Here is a 25567-nt window from a genome sequence, read left to right on the forward strand (position 1 = left end):
TTCTCTCTCTCAGCCTCTCTCTCTCTCTCTCTCTCAAAAATAAATAAACATAAAAAAAAAAAAAAACTGAACAGAGGGCATGCAGTTTGAGCCTATGGCAAGCTCCAAACTGGTCTGTGAAATTCTGAGTTTTAAAAACTCAGAGAAAAGGTTCCATAGACTTTGATTCCTTTCACGTTCAAAATCCTCACATCCTTTGCCTGCCCACCTGTTTTTTGTTTTTGTTTTTTTTTTAAGAAGTTACAGTGTTCTGGAGGCACTTGGGTGGCTCCGTCGGTTAAGCATCTGACTTCTGCGCAGGTCATGATCTCGCAGTTCGTGAGTTTGAGCCCCGCAACAGGCTCTGCACTGACAGCGTGGAGCCTGCTTGGAATTCTCCCTCTCTCCCCCTCTCTCTGCCTCTCCCCTGCTTGTGCTCTCTCTCTCTCTCAAGATAAATAAATACATTTTTTAAAAAGAAGTTACAGGGTTGTGTCACAGCAAAAATTCTGGAACTGCAGCAAGAACATTGGACGGCCTGAGGCTTAAAACTAGTTCTGCTGCTGACTGACTGGTTGTCTTTGGAGATGTTACTTACCATCTTTCATCAATGCCCCTCCAGTTAAGTTTTCTCATCTGTCAACTTGAGACACTAGAGCCCGGCATTGCCTCACAGGATTCTTGTAAGACTCGCACAATGTGTGAGTCTTTATGAAGACTATAATATGTAGAGTGACACATAGATTTGTTTAGTGACCTTCACGTATGGCTGGCAGTTGACTAAATATTATATATGTTGTTTCCTGCAACACACCTAATTTGGAAGAAAGGTGATGTTAATTTTAAGAGTTCACGTATGTGCTGGGAATGGAACCACAGAGCACGTATCTTAGAGACGTATAGCTTTTGGCCATATATCCTTAGCAATCACAACCTTCCCTTCTGTCCCTCAGGAACTTAAAAGTTCTCCCCCTTTCCTGTGACAGCAAGGTGCTCTGGGACACCAAGCAATGAATTCCTCACCGGGGTGCCACTCTTTGCTCTGTGAAGTCAAAAGATACAACGCTTGGTGTTTTTCTTCTGTCCAAATTCTATATAATTCCTCTCGCATTTTTTCCCCAGGTGAAATTTTACGGATGGACTATAAAAACACGCTTCAATGTTTTTAATTACTTGACTCCTTCTATAAAATATTATTCCTTCAAAAACACAGCTTTTTCTGTAGTGATCATAACCTTGTCACTACATAATCGTTGCCATCAGTCACTAAGTAACTGTGTATCTTAGCCCATCACATAATCCCAGATTGGAGGAAGCCGCGTGGTCATTTTGTCAAAAGACACCCCAGTACAGAATTCCCCTCACCAGCATGTGGAAGAGAAACGAATGTATCCTTCTGTGGTTGTTTTAATAAATGCCACACAAAATTCATGAGCGAGAGTTTGACGACGATGAGGAAGGGGCGAGAGGGGGACCACTCCTTACCACCACCGTTCAACTATTAAAAATATTTTTTTCCCATTTTTGTGTAAAGCTTTTATTGACTGTATTCGCACTCAACAATGTTTCACATAAACCTCTCCCTTACCGTGCTGAATGTTGCTCCCCACATCCAGCATGATCTTTCTAGCTTCAGTGTCTCTGAATGTTTTTCTGCCCAAGGCGTCTTTCCTTGGTTAACTCAAGCTCAGCCTTTGTCTTATGTCAGGTGTTCATTCCTCGAGGTCCTTGCCGCTCAGAGTGTGCTCCCCGGACCAGCGGCTGTTGCATCACCTGGAACATCTTACAAATGCTGAAGCTTGGGCTCCACCCCAGACATTCTCAATCGGAATCTGCACTGTAGTAAGATTCTCAGGTGTTCTGGATTAACATTTGAGAAAGGCTGTTCTGGAAAGCCTTTCCTAACCTCCTAGCCATTACCTCTCCCCACCTCCCACAGCCCCACCCATCCAGGATAGGTCAGGTGACTCATTGCAGTTTGCCTTTAATTCCCCACACATGGGCCTCCCCAGCACATAAATTGGTTGGCGGTCGGGATGGACTCGTATTCATCTTTACGTCCCCCAGGTCCGAGTGGAGCATAATTGATACGTAAGCATTCAATATTTGGAGTTGTTTTGTCACGTTCTGACCCCACTGCTTTGTAGGTGAAAAGAGATAGGTGGAAGTTTTGTTTCCGTGCTGGGAAAGTGGGTATTTAGGTAGGACTCTCAGGGTCACTGGCTCATGTTTGGGAGACTATGGAAAACCTACTGGGGGTTGAGGGGAGAGAAATGCTTCTGTTTCTGTGAATAACTCCAGAAAAGCCACTGTTGGAATTTCATCTTTTTTTGTTTAAGGCATTTAACATTTGTTAAACACCAACATCTCTGAGGGAACCTGCAGGGGCAGATTCTGGCAAGCGTTTGGTAAGACCTAGAGATAATGGTTCTCTGATGGAGTATACACGTAGGTGTTAGGAAAGGTAAATCGTGGAATGCTGCAAAATCATTTCTAATCCTGATAGATGTTACAATGTGTTTTATCGTGAATCCTACCGTATGGAATTTTTTTCCATTAAAAAAAAAATCTGTTATCCAAAAAAATCTCATGATAGAACTCTTGTCCACCATCCTGCCTTTCCTCCAGCCCCACTTTCAAAGTGAACCCCTGATACCCTGAGGACTCGTTTTCTTTTTTCCAGATACTGGTTTTAAAACTGTAGACAAAGAGTAAGAACTTCTACAGTGATGTTTCTGAGCTCCTACTAAAATGAAACAGCAGCTGAACAGGAGCTTTCTCTGTGTTCAGGAACCACTTGGTCCTTTCATTGTGGAAGGAACGTCTTGTGAACTCAAGGGTGAACAATCTGATGGAATGAGGCTTAGCCCGGGAGGCTGCTGTTTTGAATTAGCAGGAGACGGATGAGGGCTTTGGAATCAAGTTGTACCCAGAAACAAGAAATGTCTGTCCTGCAAGGCTATTGTTTGTCTTATTTGAAAGGAACCAGAGGCTCCTGGTACTGCTTACCAGCGGCTCTCACAATTAGCCCCATAGACCACGGGGAGTATAACTATATTGAAGAATGTGGGGCTTCTTTTCCCCTTTGGGAGCCTGTCACTGTGCTGACCCATCACCATGGACACCAACTTGAGTGTGCATCTGAGTGTGGCTTCTCTTGTGGAAGAGTGTATTACATTGTTATTCTGTCCTAAGCTGCTTATCTGCATGTCTGATGATGCTATTCATCGTAATTTCGCCCAGACAGGGAACCTTGGGTGGGGTTTTTAAGAGTCATTTGACACCTTCAGAGTGTACCTTGTTGAGCAACCTGACGCAGGTGAGCCATGCAGGATGGGGAGAACAATTGTGTTCTGTACACTGTGACCTCAAGCCTAAGTCCTTTTGAGTCATATTTTCCCATGGGGTTTGTGGCCCCTCCCAAAGGAAAGAGACCTTTAACACTCAACTCGTATGAGGTTTCGTGGTTTCAGCGTTGCTCATGGAATCTAAAAGCCACGTGTATTTTTTGGTTTTTCACATTCTGGGGAGTTTGTTTTTGAAAGTTAAGTAGTTAATAACTGTGTTATTACTTTTGTATGGCGTGGGGAGACTTTCATACTTTGATTTCCCTATCTGAAAAAATTATCTCCTAAAGATCATGAACAGAGGCTCTAGAGCTTAAAAAACTAAGAGGAAGTTAAATTCCATTGATGAAGAATTAAAGTTTTAGAGAAAGAATACACTCAAAGAGGAAGCAGTAATATCTACCAAAATCTTCAAAAGAGAAATAAGCATGAGTTAGGAGTTAAGACCAAGAATGCTGGCCTCTCCTCTGCTTACACAATCTTTGCAAGTTAGACACCACATCATTCTTACTGTTCTTATTAACAAGTCAACTTAAATTGATTGTGGGGGGACATGGGTTGTGTCCCAACTCTGCTTCAGGTGCAATGCAAACAACTCAATTCACTTGTGACCTCTAGCCTCCTCGATTAGGAGGGTATCTTCCCTTTCCCTCTGCTTCCCCCACAAGATATCCCAGCGCTCCAAAAGGTAGCTGTGAATCCATCTCTTAGAATGAACTATAATAGGAAATGTAATGGGAACTGTACTTCAGAGAACCCATGAGCTTTTCAAAACATGAGGAAAATCATTTCAATAGCACGTTAGCACTGTGAATTATTTAAATTGCAACAGGGCAGAAGTAGTGGTAGGATTTAAGCTTCTGACGTATGAGGCCATTGTAGACCCAAATAGGAAAGTGGTGGGATTTCTGGCAGAGCAGGCACATTTTAAAGAGCATCCACTCAGATCGCCCGCTGAGCTCCCTTTTCCCCACACGCCTGGTTGTCAGTATTTGGTCCTCTCTCCCTCAGTGGGCCTGGGCTGAGCTATACACAGGTCGTAGATCTTACCCTGTTAGAGATCAGGGAAGACCTGGACAAGCGGGACTACTGATCCAGTCCAGCAATGAGTTGTACTGAGCTGCCCCAAAGCACAGGCAGACACAAGAGGCCCTCCTCCTCCTGGCTCTCCAGCACCTTGTGCTCCTGGGAAGACCAGGGGGTGCGGTAGATCTCCCCATGGGGAGCAGAAAGGAAGCACCTTGTGGGATGGGGAGGAGCCAAAAGGCAGAAAAACTAGCTTCTCTAGGAAGATTTGAAAAGATTTGAAAGAAAGAAGAATCTTAAAACCCTGCATTCAGTGCAGTCATGTCTGCGAAGCATGAAATCCCTACAATGGCCTGATCTGACTAGCATTTGACCTAAAGCTAACAGGGAAAGTTCTACTTGTGATCAAAAGACGGCTTTGTTCTTTGCTTTTTTTTTTTTTTTCTCCCTCCACTGCCAACCTTAATAGATCTGTGGTCAAGCCGTGGAACCTGCTGAGGTCACGGACTACAGAAGAGGCAGCACAAGAGGCTTCACCTATTGTGAGTGAGGGTCCTGCTCAAGGCCACACCCACAAGATCCCTTCAGATGGGCATTCTCTCCCATTCTTTCCAAGCCGTTGGTTTTTGCCATAATTGCTTGTACTTCAACTTCCTGATCCTGTGACTAATATTCAGATCCAATTGACAAGGGAGATGTGGTTCAAACTCAATTATTTAATAGTGATGATGATCATGAGTGTTTCCCATTTACAGAGAAATTTGCAATAAAGGATGCTTCTATGTAGCACGAACACTCTAAGTAGCTGCACTTGACAGGAAACTATAAAAACTGGAGCCTGGAGTTTAAAAAAAAATTTTTTTAACGTTTTATTTATTTTTGAGACAGAGAGAGACAGAGCATGAACGGGGGAGGGGCAGAGAGAGAGGGAGACACAGAATCGGAAGCAGGCTCCAGGCTCTGAGCCGTCAGCCCAGACCCCGATGCGGGGCTCGAACTTACGGACGGCGAGATCATAACCTGAGCTGAAGTCGGACACCCAACCGACTGAGCCACCCAGGCACCCCTGGAGCCTGGAGTTTAAATGGTATATGCACAGTTCACATAAGGGGGAGAACCTCAGTCCCAGGGAATTTATTCCAGGTCCAGTGCCCTTTATACCAGGCAGATTTACAAAGGAGAGTTGGATTCTCCACGTAACCCTCAAAGTTCCCTTTTGTTCATAAAGCTATTAAATTGTAACAGCCTCCTATTTCCCATGGAAAGATGAATGGGGTTCCAAAAAATGGGTTGATAAGTCCATTTTGGTATACAGCCCATCACCGATGAAGACTCTTAATATTCTGACATGAATGGTTGCTTCTTTTCCCTCAGTTTGAATATGCAAGTTAAAATTTAAAAAGGCGGGGGAGGGGGAGGTGCACCTGGGTGGCTCAGTTGGTGAAGCATCTGACTTCAGGTCTTTTGGTTTGTGAGTTCAAGCCCCACATCAAGCTCTGTGCTGACAGTCAGAGCCGGGTGCCTGCCTCAGATTCTGTGTCTCCCTCTCTGCCAAAAATAAACATTGAAAGTTAGAAAAAAAAAAAAAAAAAAAAAGAATGCAAGTGCACCTGGAGAAGTCATGACTTGTCCAGGAGTGTTGTTAGAAAGTGCTGGCAATCTCAAAACCTACTTTGAACCTGATTCTTTTAGGCAAAATGACAGTTCAAGTATACTAGAGTTACCAAAAGAGTTAGCTTCTGCAAACTTAAGGTTTTTGCTCCCTTTTTGTTTTAGAGAGACTACTTAGCTCACCTGAGCATCCTCCTGTGTCTCAAGCATGCTGGATGTATGTGCAGTAAATTCAGCTGAGTCCCTTCCCTATGCAAGGGAAGATAAACATGGCTTCATTGAGGGCACCAGTGTAACCAAAGCCAGAACCAGCCATTTGGGTCAGCAGAAGAAATAACAAATGGTTGTGATTAGCACTCCCCAACGCATTTGCACAGATGAGTTAATTAGCTACACATCCTCTTGGAAAGCAGAGAACTTTCTCTAAGGACCTGAAACTCTTGATGAGTACGTGACCACTGGGGGATTAGGGATGTTGGGGGGGAGCAGTGGAGCAAGGAAAAATGTGTCCCAAGGATGGACTTGACCTCCTAAATTTTGCTTTGATCCATCTTTGGTGACAAGGTCGGAGCTATAAATGAGTTTACATCAGTTGGAATCGTCTGAGTGGATGGCCCATCTAAGTGCAGCCCCGATCAGCACATAGCAGATTGTGGGAAGAGCTCTGAGAACAGATTCTGTGCAACTCAGAGCGTGGTTCCTGGACCAGCAGCAGCATCTAGAAGTTTCTAAAAAGACAGAATCTCAGACCCCACCCCAGGCCTATAGAATCATAATCTGAATTTTAAGATTCCTGGCTGACTCAAAATCTGAAAAGCACTGCCATAAGGGAAACTGAGCAGGAAAATACTTCTTTTTCTCTAATTTTCAGAATGAGGAAAACAATGGCCTTCAAATCCTACAGATCATCCAGGAAACAGCAGTCATACATTTTTCCTTTTTGTTCTTGACCCTCCCTGTCAATATGCTTGCATTCACAGTCTCATGGTATAGTTATGAGTGTGTCTATTAGCCCCTGGATGGCTGCACTGTAAATTTCTCACCCTTTAGAGCCCCGGCACCTAGCAGGGTGCCTAGGACATAAAAGGTGTGTAACATGATGTTCACGAGGTCCCAAGTCCTGGCCCTGCCACAAGCCTCCATGTAGCTGTAAGATGAAAATAAGAAATCACAGCCCTCAGAATGTTACAGCGGGAAGTAAATGAGCTGATTCAGGGAACACACTTAGGACCGCACCTGACACATAGAAGCCGCACGTAAGCGGTAACTGTTCTCATGGGTTCAATAAATGTTACACAAATGAATGATTAGGAACTGCATAAAAAAATTATGAAGATTAAAACTTGGTGCTCTGTTGCTCCAAAAATATGAAATTGATTTTTAAAATGCAAAGAAAGCCTGAGCTAAGAGGAGAAAAAAGGAGAATGGGTCAGAACAGATTCATAGGAAAAGCATGTGATTTGAAACTCGGAAGACCAGAATTTGGGTCCCAGCTCTGTCCTTGATCAGCTGTGTGATTTCCTACAATAAGTTCCTGTGATTGATGACTCTTTTTAGGGGTTAAGCAAAAAAGGGTTTTGTATCTCACCGAGTAGGAGGACAGGGCCCACCTGGTTCCTGGTTGTATCCCTACATCTCAGCCCAGAGACGTTGCGTGATATTTTTGTTCAATTAGATTGGAGCATGCCCTCTCAATGGGGACAAAAATCAGATATTACAGTGGTTTGTGGCCGTCTAAAGCTCTACCCTAACAGATAAAATCTATTCGGTAGTATTTAATTTCTTTGAGGTGGAGGGAGATGACCGGGAGGGAATGTCTAAAAAGACTCCTTGGAAGGCAGAGAGTGAGGCGAACCATCTGGGGAAAAGCTCATTTAGAGGGCTCTGCAACTCCATAGCAGATGAGAGTTTCTAAGGAAGAAAAATCAAGGAGCAAAAGGCAGTAGCCAAAAGGCGAGCACAGTGAACCTGTGGAGAAAGAATTGAGATTTCAAGATCTGAGTGAGATGATGTCTGTGAAACATTTTTACAAAATGGAGAGCCATCCTCTTCCCCGGTGCTGCCTGCAGGGGTTTAAGCCAGCTCCTGGTTGGGACCACTGCTGCCCCCAGACCTCTGGTGAAGCCCAAGTTTGGTAAAAAGAGGGCCAAGAAGTTCATCTGGCACCAGTCAGACCTAGGTGTCAAAATTAAGCACAGTTGGTGGAAATCCAGAGGCACTGACAATAGGGTACACAGAAGATTCAAGGGCACGATCTTGTGCCTGACATTGACTACAGGAGCAACAAGAAAACCAAGCACATGCTCTCCAGTGCCTTCCACAAGTTTCTGGTCCACAACATCAAGAAGCTTGAAGTGCTGCTGATGTGCAACAAATCTTACTGTGTAGAGATTGCTCACAATGTCTCCTGCAAGCACCTCAGAGCCCTTATGGAAAAAGCAGCCCAGCTGGCCATCAGTCCCCAATCCCAATGCCAGGCTGCCCAGTGAAGAAAATAACAGACTGCTTATGTGCATGTTGTATTCGTGTTAATAAACCAATAGACTACAAAAAACAGGAAGAGCTATAGACCTGCATAATTGTGGAAAGAAAAGTCTTTAGGAAACATTTCAAGTTGGGTATTTGGCCCAGATTTAGTTCTTAGAATAGATGGGGGTTTGTTTCCCTATGCTCCACAACCCACCCACCCAAGTTTGATCCCTGATAACATAATCAGTACTTCTGTTCTGGAGCGTCACTAGATTCCAGGTGAGTGGAATTCAGCGTAAATTTCCCCATTAAATGATTACTGATCCAGCCCCCAAATATTTTGTAAGTGGGTCTCCTCTAGAAAACTCCACAGTAGGACCCCCCACCAAAACAGTGTTGTTGGTGGTTACATGAGCATTATAGGATGTACATCAGCACCAACAGAAAACCTGGGGGTAGAGGCTAAGCAAATAATCCTGCGTATTTCAAGAAGTTTCCATCCACTTAACACTTCTAACAGACTGCTGAAAATGTTAGTTTGAAAATCTTCCCACACAACACTACAAGTGGACAATGGCTATCCACCTTTTGAGAGAGGTCTTAGCAACCCTTCGTACCTGGTATCCTAACCTTCTTGCTATGGCCAAAGTCTTATTAAATTTCCTGTTACCCATTCAATGCTTCTACTTTGTTACTGTATTTCTTCTTTGGATGGTCAAAAGAATAAGACCATAAAGACAGGACACATGTAAAGGGAGGATTTAGTTTCCACTATAACCCAAAGGCTAAATTAGGATGCTGGGCTCTTAAAATGAATCTGATCCCATTCACTGTGCTACTTTGTTTATTCACGAACATTCTGCTACGTGTTATTAGCAGTCAACTTGTGAGGAAAGGAGCCTTTCTTCCATTCCAACTATTTTCAAGGGTATCTGATTATAAACAGATAAGAGGATAGTGAAGTCGTGTAATTATTAAGAACCTTTCACAGAATTAATACATATGGCATTTCTCATGTAGTTTCTCAGGTCTGTCTTTTTATTTTACTTTCATGCCTTGAGCACTGTGAGTAGTCTATTCTAGAATAGAAAGGGCACTCTCAAATTATTTTAATCCTGGTTCGCATGGGAAGTAGCAGATGGATAAAGGAGGATTCTAAGAGGGGGTGAGGCTCCATTTGTATGAAAATAACTGAATTTCTATTTTATTATAGCTATGACTTAAGACCGTTTGGGGGGATTATATTTTATTTTTATAGAAGCCTAAATCACACGACCAAAAGAAGTTTTAACATCATTACCGTTCTTAATGTATTCCACCAAAATCCCTTTATCTGCCAGCTATAATTTTTCAAAAGCACTTAAATATACAATATGGGTCATTTTGTAGTCTGTCTTGCTTAAGGAGAGGAATGTGTTGTATCCCACTCGGTGCCCAAGAGTCAGTGTAATTTGACCTCCTTTACTTGCCAGATAATCTCATTTGGTTTTGGTTTCCCTGGTGTGTGCTCAGTTCTGTGCTTCCCGGCAGTCATGCCTCTCGGTCCCCTGAGATAGTTGAACTGGGCGGGCTCTTGACCTCCTGCTGCTGCTCTGGGGAAGGCCCTGAGTCCAACCCACCCAACCGAGGCCAATAATTGAGGTGGTGCTTGGCAGAGGCAGGACTCTTCAGAAGGCTAATATGGAGTAGGATCAGCCTAAGGATTAATAGTCTGTGACTTTCTGTTAATGCTTACATTCTGCTTTATTCCTAGAAAGTTGTGGACCTCCCACACTAAAGCATGTGATTTATAACTGGAGTGATTCGATGTCTCACAGCAGCCCCAGGAGTTTGGAATTGAGGATACAGCTCATTCTGAAGGTCCAGAGATCACTTGGCCCTTCTCTGGAGGGGAAAACCTCAGTTCATGTCCCAGCAGTGTCCCCTTCCCAGAAAATACAGCCAGGAGCAACTGGAGAGGCTGTGACTCCCATCTCTTTTGTGCAGAGAATGCTTTAACCTTGCACTGATCAGAAGCCTCACTGGTTAGATACAGGGCACTGAAGAAAGAGCGAGATCTTTCAATGATGGGGCATGATTGGAAAGTCTTTACAACCCCTTCTTAATTCTGATACCTCTTAAGTGCCTATGGCTATATGGCCAGACATGGAAGCAGTCTCTAGAGGGGACTCTCAAGCTAGGACAGATGCTCTATGCCCCACACATGGGATGCCAGAATTCCAAGTTTCTTCAAAGAAAGAGGATTTGAAATTGCTAGAGGATGAAGGAAAATAGACTTTTATAGTAACTGAGAATGTGCTCTGTTAAAGAGTTTGGCTCTGTCGTGACTCTTACTCTAACAAAGACACCTGCTCTCTGCATTTAAAACCAGAAGGCCAAGAGACAGCGGCTGGCTTATTTCTGAGAAGCTGCCTAGCGCTTAAAATAGGAAGAGTAGAAGTCAACGTGGTCTCTTCTAACGTAAAAGAAAACCCTGTAATCTCATGCTTGTGTAGGGGTGGTTACGGTTGTGCTCTTCTGTAGTGTGACCCGGTTTAGAATACAGAACACCTACCTTGTCATCTACGAGAACCGCGGGGGATGAAATGCTAGTCCTGAGCCAATAAGGGTGGGAATTGTTGGAAATTCTTGGATCGCCTGAACCCGAAGGTAGGAGAGATCGTTTCAAAAATGCAGAGCATAACAAACTACTTAGAAGTTAGTTCTGGTTTTGAGTGTATTTGTATCGATACTTTGACTTTAAATGAAAGTTTATTAAGGTTAATGTGGAAAAGGGGGATGATAGAGAACTCTAAGGTAGGCAGGAGTGAACTGTTCGCAGTGGTTTCTGCATGCTAGAACCGTGGGTGAGCTTTTTTCTTGGATCTGTGCGAAGTGGGACAAATTCCCAACCCCATCTTGCCCACTGTTTGGGGGATTTTGTTCTTCTCTAAAAAGGTAAGAAAATAAGAGCGCTTCCCCCTCAATTGTAGTTACTGGCCAATCTTTTTTAAATTAAACTTTTTGTTTTTAGATCATTGTGCATTAACGTGTACTTGTAAGGAACGATATGGAGCTCTCTCCCATGTACCCTTTACTCTGTTCTCCCCCTCTGTGGTAACATCTTACATATTTTTATGTTGGTCATTTGGGGAGCGGGGAGGTGCAGAGAGCAAAAGGGAGAGAGAATCACAATCAGGGTCCACACTGTCCATGCAGAGCCCAACAGGGGGCTCGATCCTATGACTGGGAGATGACAATTGGAGCCAAATCAAGAGTTGGACACTTAAGTGACTGAGCCACCCAGGTGTCCCAACAACTTACAAACGTATAACATCACAACCAGGATATCAACACTAATACGCGTTGAAGATACAGAACATTTCTATCACAAGGATGCCTTATGTTGCCTCTTTATAATCACCCCCTCTTCCTGCCACTCCTGCTTCTCTTTCTCTACCCCACAACCATTAATCTGTGCTCCAATTCTATACTTATTTTGAGACTGTCAGATAAATGTAATCATACAGTATATGACCTTTTGGGATTGCCTTTTTTCACACAGGATAATTCTCTGGAGATTGGTCTAAGTTGTATGTATGAATTGTTCTTTTCTATTGCTAAGTAGCATTCCGTGGTAGGGATGTGCCACAGTTCGACTAACCGTTAACCTGTTGAAGGACATCTGGGTTGTCTCTGGCTTTTGACTACTGCTAAAACCAAACAAAACTGCTATAAATGTACATTTTAATTTGGAAAAATGCCTAGAGGTACAATTGGTGGATTGTATGGTAGTTGTGTGTTAAGACAAATGTTTGGCAGGGTAGCAGAACCCTAGACATTCTTATAAGTGATGTGACTGCTCTAGTTTCTTCACATCTTCATCAGTATTTCAAGTTGTCACTATTTATTTTAGCCATTCTGCTATGTGTGTAGTGATATCTCATTACGGTTTTTAATTTTCACCCACATAGTGGCTAATGTTAAATATCATTTCATAGGGGCGCCTGGGTGGCGCAGTCGGTTAAGCGTCCGACTTCAGCCAGGTCACGATCTCACGGTCCGTGAGTTCGAGCCCCGCGTCAGGCTCTGGGCTGCTGGCTCGGAGCCTGGAGCCTGTTTCCGATTCTGTGTCTCCCTCTCTCTCTGCCCCTCCCCCATTCATGCTCTGTCTCTCTCTGTCCCATAAATAAATAAAAACGTTGAAAAAAAAATAAAAAAAAATAAAAAAAAATAAATATCATTTCATATACTTATTAACTATATATCCTCTTCAGATAAATGCCTGTTCACGTCTTTTGCCCACTTTTCAACTGAATTTTTTTAATTGCTTTCAGAATTCTTTATTCTAGAAACTAGTCCTCTTGTGAGATCTATGGTTTGCAAGTACTTTCTCCTAGTTTATACCTTGTATTTACATCCAATTCACAGGGACAAAAGTTTTTAATTTTGATGAAGTCCAGTGTATTTAACTTTACCTTTTATGGATTGTGTTTTGGGTATCAAGGCTAAGAACTCTTTGCCAGGCCCTAGGTCTCAAAGGTTTTCTATGTTTCTCCTAGTTTTCTATTTTGTATTTATACTGTGCTCCATTTTTAATTTTTGCATCAAGTATGAAATTTATGGATAAGAACCTCTTTGCTGCTGTCGCGCATCACAGACAAAACTGCCTCACCTGCCACCTTGCAAGGTTGTGCCTTATTGAGCACTTCTCTGCCACGAGCAGAGCAAAGACTGTCTGTGGTCTTCAAATCTATGGCGAAGGCCTGGCTTTTCCAGTGGCTATGGGTGAAAGGCTGAGCAGACACTTGAGTCCATCAGACTCTTGTCAGAAAGGGTCACTTTCTAGATGCATGATATGGACATCGATCCACCACCCCGGATATGGCACCACCACCCTGAGCCTCAGTTTCTTAACTGGTATTAAGATTTTGAAGGTTAAATCAGATAAAATGTGTGAGATGATTCGTGCATAGTTTTCAGTAAATGATCCCATTCAAACTGACCCATTACAGCTGTTGGAAAATGAGCGAGGGGTCATTGTCAGCAGAAGAAGACCAATTGTATACAGCCAATCCTGAATTTTCAAAGGGTGAATTATCTAGTTTATAGGTAAACTTGGAACTTTTGTACTCTTGCTTCCTAGCTGGGTGGCCAGTCCTTTCCCTGGTAACATAGTTAAATAAGGTAAATGAAAATTTTAGCGTAATTCAATTAATTGCTGGAAGATTGGAGGACCTAGGAAAATGACATGGGTGGGAACAGATTTTTTTGTCTGATTTTTTTTTTTTATCAACTATCGTTAGATTTATGGAAAGATGTGAAATACCTATGCAATTAAACTCTGCCCTAAAATATTTAAAGAAATTCTACTTGTTCTCTTGGAAAGAAAAAATTGTTACCAGAGTTCGGTCCTCAAGACCATGTATATTAAATTTTCTGATTTTTTTTGAAACAAGCCAACTTTGCAAATGCCTTTTAAGCTCCATTACTGAAGAGTATAACATTGAAAAACCAGCTCCTACCTTTACTTCTCTCAGCACCTACTATCTTGTTTCTATTTTTTTTCCTTGCACTGTCTTACCATCTCCATTTTGTCTTATAGAAAAGGTGTAAAGTGCCTCCTTTTTTTTTTTTTTTTTTTTTTAAAGAAATCTCCTGGCAACATCTCCAGAACTGTGTCTAGGATTAATCATGTTGCATCAGGTGTGCCACAAATACTTTATTTTTATGCAATTGACTTTTTAAAAAACCAAGTAGGCACCAAAGGCATTTGTATTTTCTGTTACAGGACCATTTCAGAAGAGCAGTGTGCAGGGTGAGGGCCTAGGTGGAAGGCAGCAGTCATTTCTGATGTGTTCCTTGGGGGGGTGGAAAGACCATTAAGGCTTGTGCACATATACATCATGGGTCCTTTTCAGCAGCACCAGCTTGAGCCATAAACAGTCTCCCCAGTAACCATCCACTCCCCACCCTGACACTGGATCCTCAAAACCTGGAATTGAGACACATTTCTTAGCCTTAAGAATTAGATCCGTCCTTTGTCAGTTTACTGTCTTCTCACTTAGCTAGAGCATGTTTGGAAGAGAAATAGCTAATTGACACAAATTATCATTTGTTGGTATATATATTTTTAAGTTGGATCCTGGCATTGTTTAGAATGCCTAGGCTTTCAAAATCTTCTGACTAGGGGTACCTGAGTGACTCAGTAGGTAAAGCGTCTGACTTTGGCTCAGGTCACAATCTCAAGGTTAGTGAGTTCCAGCCCTGGATCGGGCTTTCTGCTGTCAGCAGAGAGGTCCCTTCTGATTCTCTGTCTCCCTATCACTCTCTGCCACTCCCCCACTCTGTGTGTGTGTGTGTGTGTGTGTGTGCATGCATGCGCGCTTCCATGCTGTCTCAAAAATGAATAAACTATTGGGGCACCTGGGTGGGTCAGTCGGTTAAAGATCTGACTTCGGCTCAGGTCACGAACTCGCTGTTTGTGGGTTTGAGCCCTGTGTAGGGCTCGTGGTGACAGCTCAGAGCCTGGAGCCTACTTCGGATTCTGTGTCTCCCTCTCTGTTCCTTTCCTGCTGGCTCTGTCTGTGTCTCTCTCAAAAAGAAATTATTTTTTAATTTATTTAAAAATTTTTAAACTATTAAAAAATACCTTCCGATTAGAAGAATAAGCCTGTGTTGATATTAGATCTGAAACCTGAAATAGGGATGCCTGGGTGGCTCAGTGGGTTAAGCATCTCCTGATCTCCGCTCAGGTCTTGATCCTCAGGGTGGTGAGTTCAAGCCCTGTGTTGGACTCTGTGCTGGGCATGGAGCGTACTCTGAAAAAAATAAACCCTGAAAATAAGCTGAAGTTTCAGGAAGTTTGATGTTGACCTTTGATACCCCATAGAGTCTCTGCTTCCTGCTAACACATGAATTCTCCTTGCCTCAGACTATCACAGGGAAAGGTGAAAAGATAAGAAATTACTTTCATAAAATTGACATTATACTAAATACTCATAAACCATAATCAACCTAAAAATTAATGTAAAATAGAGACTGAGAACCCTATTGCTTGCCTAACTTAATCTCTCCCCTGTGGTAAAACCAACTGTGTTTTGTTATTGTGTGTATGTTTCGAAGTCCCTTTCCATAGCTAACTACACCCAATGAACTCAATTATAACTCTTTGCTCCCATGTTTTCATCCTATTAAACGTTCTTTTTCTTTTTCTTATTATCCCAGAATCCCACTTCTCAACGGTACGGTTCATCTCGACAGCCAGGGAGAGAGCCTGGATGCTCAAGGTAGGGTTTAAATATAAAATAGTGTGGCAATCCTTGTCTACTGATGGAATTGAAGTATTGGTGCCTTTGTAACAATTTATTTTCAAAATCCCATTTTACAATTAAAGTATTCCAGTAAACATTCTCCGTTAAAACATTATTTTTCAAACTATAATCCATCTCTCAAGTGTATCAAGGGCTAATTAACCACTATCAGCAATTCCTCTAAAAATGGCCAAGCAAATTAAAGTTTACTTTTGGAGATATTATTAATGATACGTGAAGGGAGATTATCAAGATGTAATCAAGTCATCTCAGGACATTCAGTATTATTTGTGAACAAATATTCTATTTCATTTATTTATAATCAAAATCAAGGCAAATTCTCAGACTTTACAATAGGGAGTGGAGAGGATTTGGGAAGGAGACAAAGACTCAAAGCCTCATTTTTTTTTTTTTTCAGTTTAGGGTTTGTGTTTGACACCCTATCATTTCAACTTCACTTATCTCTCACTGGTATTCTGAGTCTCTCTAATGCCTTCAAGGTTCACTCACCTCCAGCAGCTCCCTAGAACAAAGGAACAATTAACTGAAATTCCACCAGATGGCAACCTTTGGAAAGCCATCCACAGAGGTTTCAAAGCTGTGAGCTACTGTTGTTCAGAGAACAGTCTGAGTAAAACATCCAAGACTTCACCAAAAATGTTCTAAACATCTTTAGTTTTATTTCTTTCCCCCAACACCAAAAATTTTTACCAAAAAAAAAAAAGTTTCAGTACTAAAAGCTCAAATCAATGGATAATATATTTGGTTTGGGGTTCCATTGTGATAAATGCTGTGATTAATGGTTATTTCTTAATTATTTGAGCAGAGAAAGCTTAAATACCAACAAAGGATAGCATTTTAAGGAGTTATCTTGATATCAAACCAAGTGAAATTTGCAGGTATAAAATTCTTACTTGTATTGATGTGAAATAATTTATTTAAATGGGCTGAGTAAACTTTTTTCCTTTTGCTCTAATGAAAATGGAGATCCTGAACTCTGACTGGTATCCAAGCAGCGGGACTTTTCAAGGACCAGAGCTGGGACAGAAGGAAGTAGAAAGGCATCTGAGGGCAATTAAAGTAGAAAGAATCAAGGAGACCAGGAGAGTCACCTGAGCTTGCCTCATACACCTAAAAGCCGACCTTGAGTGCTCTTTGAAACTTCTTTTGCTACCAGCCCTTATGGTAGGGGGCCCATGCGTCTGGGATAGTCCTGGTTTACTTCATTGTCTGGGAGCATGGTCTCATAAGCACCCCCTTTCACCCTCAAAAGTATCTGCATTTGGATGATAAATTCTATAGATGCCTATCTCCTAGACCGGTATGTTCAAAGAAAAAGTAATAGAAAAAGGTACCCCAATGCCTAAATGGGGTGTCTATTTATAAATGTCTTTATATCTAGGACTACAGGACAAATGCTCCCTTTTCTGTAAAGAGCCACATCATGAATATTTTCTGCCTGGTGGGCTATACGGGTCTCTGTCACTACTATCCAACTCATAGTGTGAAAACCGCCATGGACAATACATAAATGGCTTGGCGGTGTTCCAATAAAACGTTATTTATAGAAACAGACAGTAGATGGCATTTGGCTGGCAAGCCATAGTTTGTAGAACCTTGTGAGATAATAGTTCTCCACCATTTCCTATCTCCTTAACAAGAAGACCACTGTTCTTAATTCCTCTCCTTGCTCTTCATATCCCTTCTGGCTTGCAGCCTCCTTACTTAACCCTCTCAGAAACTAGTGTTAATAGTTGCTTGAGTGAGTCATCTCACTCACTTGTGTGGTTCCTGAGAATCCTTGACTGAGTCTAGCTGCTTGCTCCTTATCCAAATCTGTTTCTGCACTATGCCCAACAATGCCTGTACCTTCTACCTTATGACCCAGAATAGCCTCCCTAGTGAGGTCTCCTTTGAATCCTGGAGTTAAATCCTAGAGCATAGCTGTTTGTAGACAATTCAGTTTTATGCTTTGGTCCTCACTAAATAACTATCTATGGAAAATATAGCCACATTAAGGAAAGATAAATGTTGATTATGCCAAATTTTTATTATAAAAATGATACATTTATAAGAAAGTTTGGAAAGAAGAAAATCACCCATAACAACACCATCCCAAAATAACTTCAGTTTTTTGCATATTTTCTTTTCTCACAAGTATTCCTGTTTTTCTATATTGGATGTGAACTTTGTGTTTTACTTAGTGTTAGTCATAAGCTTCTTTGAAGATCTTCAGAACTATCCTTGGAACACTATCATATCAATTATACCGTAGTAGCCTCCAATTTTGTTGTTGGTTTGGTTCAGTCTAATTTATATCTTTTTGTTGTTGTTGTTGATTTCCTTACTACAAACTCCTAGAAGTGGATTATTCAAAGATATGACCATTCTTAAGACTTTTAAATTAGTCTATCATATTTCTTCAAAAAAGGTTTGGAGTCCTTAGCACACTGAGAGTACTAGCCTCACCACAACTTGATCAGAAAGAGCATGTAATTCAATAATATTTGAGTGTCTCCTATATGTAAAAAAACAGTGCTAGTTGCTTTGATATACATATAAAAATGATAAGCTTTTCCCACATTTATTGAGTGCCTGCTCTAAACTATATATTGTAGAGTTTCCATGGTGAGCAGAAGATAGCTCATGTCTCAGAGTCTGACCTTATTGGGAAGCTAAGATAGATAAATGTAATCTCTATAACTGTATACAAAATGAGATACACCATAGGAGAAATACCGAAAGATGTGTCGGGAGCGTGGGAGGGCAGGTGGAAGGAAAGGGTGGGGTTGGAGGGTAGAGGTGGCATCTGAGCTGAACCTTGGAGGTGAGTTGGATTGGGATACTAATGTTGGGGAGATTGGCCGTTCATACCATAAACATTTATGGATGTGCCAGGTGCTACGCTAAAAGCTAAGGTTATAAGGGTAAATAAGATAGGGCTCTTAAAGGTTAGCATCTAATGGAATTGACTGTTTTTTTTTTTTTTTAAATACACTAAGTAGGATGGCTTGTCTAGCAGAGGATCCACTGGAGATAGGGATAAAGCCAGGGTCCTCTCTGGAAGTGGAGCTTTTACTTGACTCCTCTTCTGACAGTCTTCCTCATTAGTTTCCTTTTCATAATCTGCGGGAGATCTGCTTCTATAAGTTTGAAGGTTATTCTAGTTGGCTGACCCAACATTCCAATTAAAATTGGCCTAGGGGCTCCTGGGTGGCTCAGTCAGTTGAGTGGCCGACTTCGGCTCGGGTCATGATCTCGCAGTCTGAGTTCGAGCCCCGCGTCGGGCTCTGTTGACGGCTCAGAGCATGGAACCTGCTTCGGATTCTGTGTCTCCCTCTCTCTGTCCCTCCCCTGCTCATGCTCTGTCTCTCTCTCTCTCTCTCTCTCTCTCTCTCTCTCTCTCTCTCTCTGTCAAAAATAAACACTAAAATTTTTTTTTTAATTGGCCTATACTTCTAGCCCCATCCCTACTCAGTCCTCAGTGAGTATATTCACTGAGAATACACTGAGCTAGGGCTGGGATCCCTGGCCCTCACCAGCTGAGGACTGGAGCAAATCACTAAGAATTAAAAGGGTTTCATTTACATCTTGTTCTTTAAACAGCTGGAAGAAACCTCAGTCTAATCCAACTCCCCCCATTTTAAAGATGAACGTTCTTGGGTGAGGAGAGTTAAGTGACAAACCTACCATTGGATGTTTGATGACCAAGTCCAGGCACCAGACCCTGACTTCTGACTCACTCACTGCTTGTTCTGTGCTCAGTGCTGCAATTTTCCCTGCCTACGTATACCATAGGGGTAATAAGAACTAAAAAGAGAATTAGCCCATGCATTTTTTTTCTGCATGTAGAAGCAATATGTGTCATATCCATTTCAGGCCACTGCTAACAAACTTTAAATTCTAATTTTTACATTACATTTTTTAATTTAAATTTTAAATTTTAATTTAATTAAAAATTTAATTTACTTAGCTAAATTAAATTTTATTTTATTTTATTTATTTATTTTAACGTTTATTTTTGAGACAGAGAGAGGGAGAGAGCATGAACAGGGGAGGGTCAGAGAAAGAGGGAGACACAGAATCCGAAACAGACTCCAGGCTCTGAGCTGTCAGCACAGAGCCCGACGCGGGGCTCGAACCCACGGACCGCGAGATCATGACCTGAGCCAAAGTCGGACGCTTAACTGACTGAGCCACCCAGATGCCCCTAAATAGCTAAATTAAATTTTAAATTAAATTTTAAATTTTAAATTAAATTTTAAATTAAATTTTAAAACAGTGATGAATAGATTAGTAGAGAGGGAAATGTGGAACAAATTCCTACATCTGCCATTTTCCTCCTTTAGCATCTGGACAAATAACTTGGCCACATGAGTTTTTACATCTTGAGTTTGTTGTAAGAACACTTGGAAGAAACGCAAATGTTGGATACATCATGGGCACTCAGCAAGTATTTTTCTTTCTCCTTCCCACCTAGAGCTACAGGTTCTTGACAGGGGTCCTTTTGTGTATTAATGAGGTTACCCTTTAAAACTCAGGACAATAAATGATGCAATGAGAATACACTTATTTATTTATTTTTATATTTATTTATTTATTTTAGAGAGAGAACGGGTGAGGGACAGAGAGAGAGGGAGACACAGAATCTGAAGCAGGGTCCAGGTTCTGAGCTGGCAGCACAGAGGGGGCAGCACGTGGGGCTCAAACTCAAAAACTACGAGATCATGACCTGAGCTGAAGTCGGACGCTTAACCGACGGAGCCACCTGGGAGCCCCGAGAATACATTTATAGAAGTATCTGGTATAGAACTTAATATTCTCATTTCTGAATTTCACTTAATTATGCTTAAGGAGCAATTTAGAAGGTTTTATTCATGGTTCTTCACTCTTCAGTACTTATTTCATACGGTCTATGAACATGGTATAAGGCTAATTTTTAAAAATTGTATATTAAAGATTAAGCCTTGACCATGGCCCCATCACTGTTCAAGGGGCAGAGGGTACATTTTGGGCAAGAAATTCAGAGTCTCCACCCTGATGCAGCTATGGCCCAATGCAGAGAACAGTCACGGATCAGGCAGCCCCCGACAGGGTACTAAGCAGGGCCTCCTGCATAGGGAGAAATGCAGGAGGCCACGGGAGCCCCCAGCAGCGAAAACGAGACCACAACTGGAGCAGGGAGATGAGACAAGGCTTCCAAGAGGCAGGGACCTCTTCTCTAAGACCTGAAGGAAAAGGAGGAGGCAGCAGATGTTGAGAAGGGGACTGCAGGGAAGGGAGAGTTGTTCAGGTAAAAAGACTAGCAGCCTCTTCAGAAACTTGGAAAGAAAATAAGAGAAGCGTATGGCATATTGGCTAAGTTAAAAGAGGCTCAGTAGTGAGCAGCATCAGTAGTGAGAGATAGATGAAGAAAGACCTTGGCAGGCCAGCAAAGACCTTTGGGTTGGCTTTGTGTGTGTGTGTGTGTGTGTGTGTGTGTGTGTGTGTGTTTATTTTGGAGAGAGAGAGCGAGCGAGGCCGCACCCACTAGTGGGGGAGGGGCAAAGAGGTGGGGGTACAGATGATCTGAAGTGGATCTGTGCTGACAGCCATGAGCCCAAAGTAGGGCTCCCGAATGGTGAGATCATGATCTGCGCCAACATCTGATGCTCAACTGACTGAGCCACCCAGGCACCCCTGGGTTGTTTTCTGAAAGTGAAAGTAAGTAGAGAAAACTGCCAGTTTCATATCTTAAAATGGTCCCTCTGGCAGCTGGGGTAGCGAGGTGGGTGGATTTGAATATAACTTAGAAGGTGAGATAGACAGGATCGGGTAAGGAAGAAGTCAAGGGTTAATCCTTGGACATGTGCATTGAGGGTTTGCTATGTGGTAAGCACTATTTCAGGGCTGAGAAGGAAAATAAGGTAAGAGCTCTAGGGAGGCGTTAGCATTTCATATAGAGGGGACTTCGGAAGAGAGGAGTGTTTCAGAGGAGCGCAGACTGACCCTTGGGACCCCCATCAGGGGGTCCTGAGGATGCCACAGTGAGAAACTGTCCCCTGGTGACCATGGAATTGAATGGGCTCCCTAGAAGCTCTGCCAGTGGCAGTGTTATGGTTGCCAGACGGTGACAGCCAGGTGCCTGGTATAAGTGGGAGGTTACTTGCTGAGATAGAAAACACAGGACAACGGAACATTACTAGAGTGATGGCAAGAATCTGAAGCTTAGCATTGAACATGTTGCGTTTAGGGTGCCTGTGACATCTAAATGAATATATGTGGAGTTTGGAATCTGAACCCCCAGAAGAGAAATGAACCACAAATACAGCTTTGGGAGTCACTAACAGCTTTGGGAGCTGCGAGTAGAGCTAAAATTGCCCTAGTAGAGTAGAACCTTAAAGATGACCAGTATTGAGGTAGATCAAGAAAAAGAATACACCCATTCTCATAGCAGCATTATTGACAATAGGCAAAAGGTAGCAGCCGTCCAAGTGCCCGTTAACAGAGGAAGGGATAAACAAAGCACCGAATATACATAGAATGAAGTACTCATGTGCCTTATTAAAGGAAACGGCAGATGAATGTTAAGGTTGAAGGAAATGTCAGTCACAGAAAGAGAAATATTGTATAATTCCACTCATGAGTTACCTGGAATAAGATTAATAGAGGGGAGAAGTAGAATGGTGGTTTTCAAGGGCTGGGAGAGGGAGATAAAGGGGAGTTCCTTAATGGGTATAGAGTTTGTTTTATCACACGAAAAGCGTTCTGGAGTTGGATGCCGATGACGGTCACACACAACGTGAATGTACTTGACGTGACTGAACCGTACATTTCCGTGAAAATGGTGAAAATAGCGAAGTATCTGTACCATTTATTCACTACAATGAGACAGATTAATCATGAGCCAGCAACACAGGAGAAAGAGCATTTGAATATGTTGTCATGGAAGCCTAAGGAAAACAGCATTTCAAGAATGAGCAAGTCCAAATGCTCTGCAAAGGTTAAGTAAGATAATGACTAAAAAGTGCCTATTGATTTTTAGCAACAAAGAGGTAGTTGGTGATCTTGATGAAGATAATTTCAGTGTCCTAGTCAAACTGGAATCCAGAATGCAAAAAGTGGAGTCAAGGGCAAGTGGAGAGGGCAGGTTTAGATAAGCCTTCAGATATTTGGCTACAGAGATGAGAGAAAGGGGAATCTATGGGGAAGAAAAGTTGATTTAAGATAAGGGGGGGGGGTGGTGCCCGGGTGGCTCAGTCAGTTCAGTGTCCGATTTTGGCTCAGGTCATGATCTCAAGGTTCATGGGTTCAAGCCCCACGTCAGGCTCTGTGCTGACAGCTCAGAGTCTGGAGCCTGTTTTGGACTCTGTCTCCCTCTCTCTGCCCCTCCCCCACTCATACTCTGTCTCTCAAAAATAAAACATTAAAAATAATAAAAAATAATAATAATAAAAGGGACTGTAGAGTTCATTGCTGCTGGGAAGGAGCCAAGAGAAAGGGGCACGTAAAGTCTGGTAGAGAGTGACCAGGCAAGTCATTGAGAAGACAAGAGGCAACTGGCCAGGATATACCTCTTCACTGCAGCAAGCAAGAAACAGAATGAAAGGGCTACCTTGTAGGTGAATGTGTAGGTTTGGGGGCAGGAAACTTAAATCCTCCTCTAATGGCTTCAATACCCTCTGAAGTCAGAGGCAAGACCATCTGCTGAGGGAGGGGAAGGTGGAAGGGTCAGAGATCTAAAGAAACTGAAAGAATATTAAAATGTCTGGTGTATGAATAATGACAGAGTGCTGACGAGGAAGACAGAGGGATGATCCGGAAGCGGTGACACCCACTCAGGTTGGGAGACCATGAATTTATAGTTGTTCTTGTCTTCTAGGCAGAGTGCCTCCCCCCCTCCCCAAGAGGTCTTAGCAGGGCTCAGCAGTCCAGATGAAGCACATGTGCCTGAGCAGATGAAAACTTCCTAAGGGCTCCTTTGTGGGAGAAACGTGAAAATTTGATCATGAGGACACTACATGTATTTTATTTAAGTGGGCTAATGCTTTATTTAAAATGTTGTAGGTCCCGGGTGACTGGCTGCTAATATTCTGGTTTATAACGGGTTCGAGGTGACTGCAGGGATGGTAGCTCATGAGGGCCCCCTGTTGACAAAGTAGATTATTAGGAACCAGCCTTAATTCACAACTGACTCGAGTAATTCAGAGTGAAGCTGAACAGTTGGAGTAGTTTGGTGTCCCCTCCCCGCCCCTTGCCCATCATAGATACTTGTAGCACCAGAGTCCACCACTCTGTTGCACAGAAACAAAAAACTGCCAACTGCTTAGGAAAACTTTAACTGCTGTATGTCTTCATAAGGTATTTCTGCTTTAAAAAAAAAAAAATGCTAGTATGGTTACCATACAGTGTTCTATTAGTTTCAAGTGTGCAATATAGTGATTCAATAATCCTATCTGCAGCAATGGGGGTGGATTTCAGCCTCTTGCACAGAGCACCAGGATTTGGTTAAGGATTTGGTACTCATCTTTGCTAGCAAAAATGTCACTAAAATTACTCTGAGGTTTACCTACCTTATCACTTTACAACTGGGCTGTGGTATGTGGGAAAGAATGCTATTGATGTCTCATAGGCTGCTGCTGCCTGGAATGCTTGTGTCTATTGAGACCCCTAATCAAGTGTTTCTTCTACCCCCCCCCCCATCAGTATCTGAGTTTATTTTTCCAGTCCGAAAGATGCAAAATAATGAATATGATAGGCACTAATCCCAGGACACCTCTTATTCCCACTGATAGCTTCAGAACTTTAGGGCAGAGTTCTAAATGTTCTGCAGTGATAATGTTCTATATCTGTGCCACCCGATTCGATAGCCATTAGCCACATGTGCCCACTGAGTGTTTGAAATGTGACTATGAACATTGCAAATGCATTTTCTTTATTCTTAATGTGAACAGCCCCATGTGGCCAGTGGCTACTGTATTGGGCGGCCAGCTCTAAAGGCCAGATTAGATAGAACTGAAATTTTAAACACAGCTTACAGATACAGCCAACCCAGGAAACTCATTCTGGTCTTTGATGCCCAAACAAGTCTGGCCTGGCCTCATTCTGTCATCAAGTTGGTTGTAGCCTGGGGTTTCTGGTATGTGTTCAGGGTAAATATGGCAGAAGGAGCAAGATGTAAAAACAACCTACAGCTAAGGTGGATTCACCTCCATTTTACCTAAACTGTCTAATACTTGAATACCAGAGTCCTGTGTACAAAGGGGGGGAAAGAAGATGGGGAGAGAACAAACTTGAATGGCTAATGTACAGAAGTACTGTGTTAGCAACTTCACACAGGATGTCTTGGGAATCTTTATACATTCTGCATGAAATTTGTTTATGCTTTTTTTTTTTTTTTAATTTTTTTTTTCAACATTTATTTATTTTTGGGACAGAGAGAGACAGAGCATGAACGGGGGAGGGGCAGAGAGAGAGGGAGACACAGAATCGGAAACAGGCTCCAGGCTCTGAGCCATCAGCCCAGAGCCCGACGCGGGGCTCGAACTCACGGACCGCGAGATCGTGACCTGGCTGAAGTCGGACGCTTAACCGACTGCGCCACCCAGGCACCCCTGTTTATGCTTTTTGTAAGTGAGAAAATCGAGTTTCAGAGCTTACTAACTTGTCCAGGCCTCTAGCTTAGTAAGTAATAGAGGCAAGATTAGTACCCAAGCAAGTGTGAGTCCAAAGCTATTTCCACAAGCAGTATTCACAGCTAGATATACATGTTGGGAACTACCAGAGAAGCAGAAAACCTTCAGAGTAGGATTGGAAGTGGAATAGAGGTAATAGGAAGCAAATGACTTTGTGTGTGTGTGTGTG

The 25567-nt window shown here is 42.5% G+C and overlaps 1 protein-coding gene across 2 annotated transcripts in view; it reads left to right on the forward strand.

Annotated features, from left to right (window-relative positions):
• Positions 1 to 25567, forward strand: part of MAPRE2 (microtubule associated protein RP/EB family member 2) — a 161758-nt gene that overhangs the window by 12110 nt on the left and 124081 nt on the right. For both annotated transcript variants that reach the window (XM_025931273.2, XM_025931271.2), the window contains exon 2: positions 15639 to 15700. Coding sequence is in view for 1 of the 2 variants with exons in the window: in XM_025931271.2 (XP_025787056.1) it covers positions 15639 to 15700 (62 nt within the window). In the remaining variant the exon portion in view is untranslated. The remainder of the gene's footprint in view (positions 1 to 15638; positions 15701 to 25567) is intronic.

Source organism: Puma concolor, chromosome D3 (assembly GCF_028749965.1).
Source record: "Puma concolor isolate L17-30 chromosome D3, mPumCon1.1.hap2, whole genome shotgun sequence".
Taxonomy (NCBI): Eukaryota; Metazoa; Chordata; class Mammalia; order Carnivora; family Felidae; genus Puma; species Puma concolor.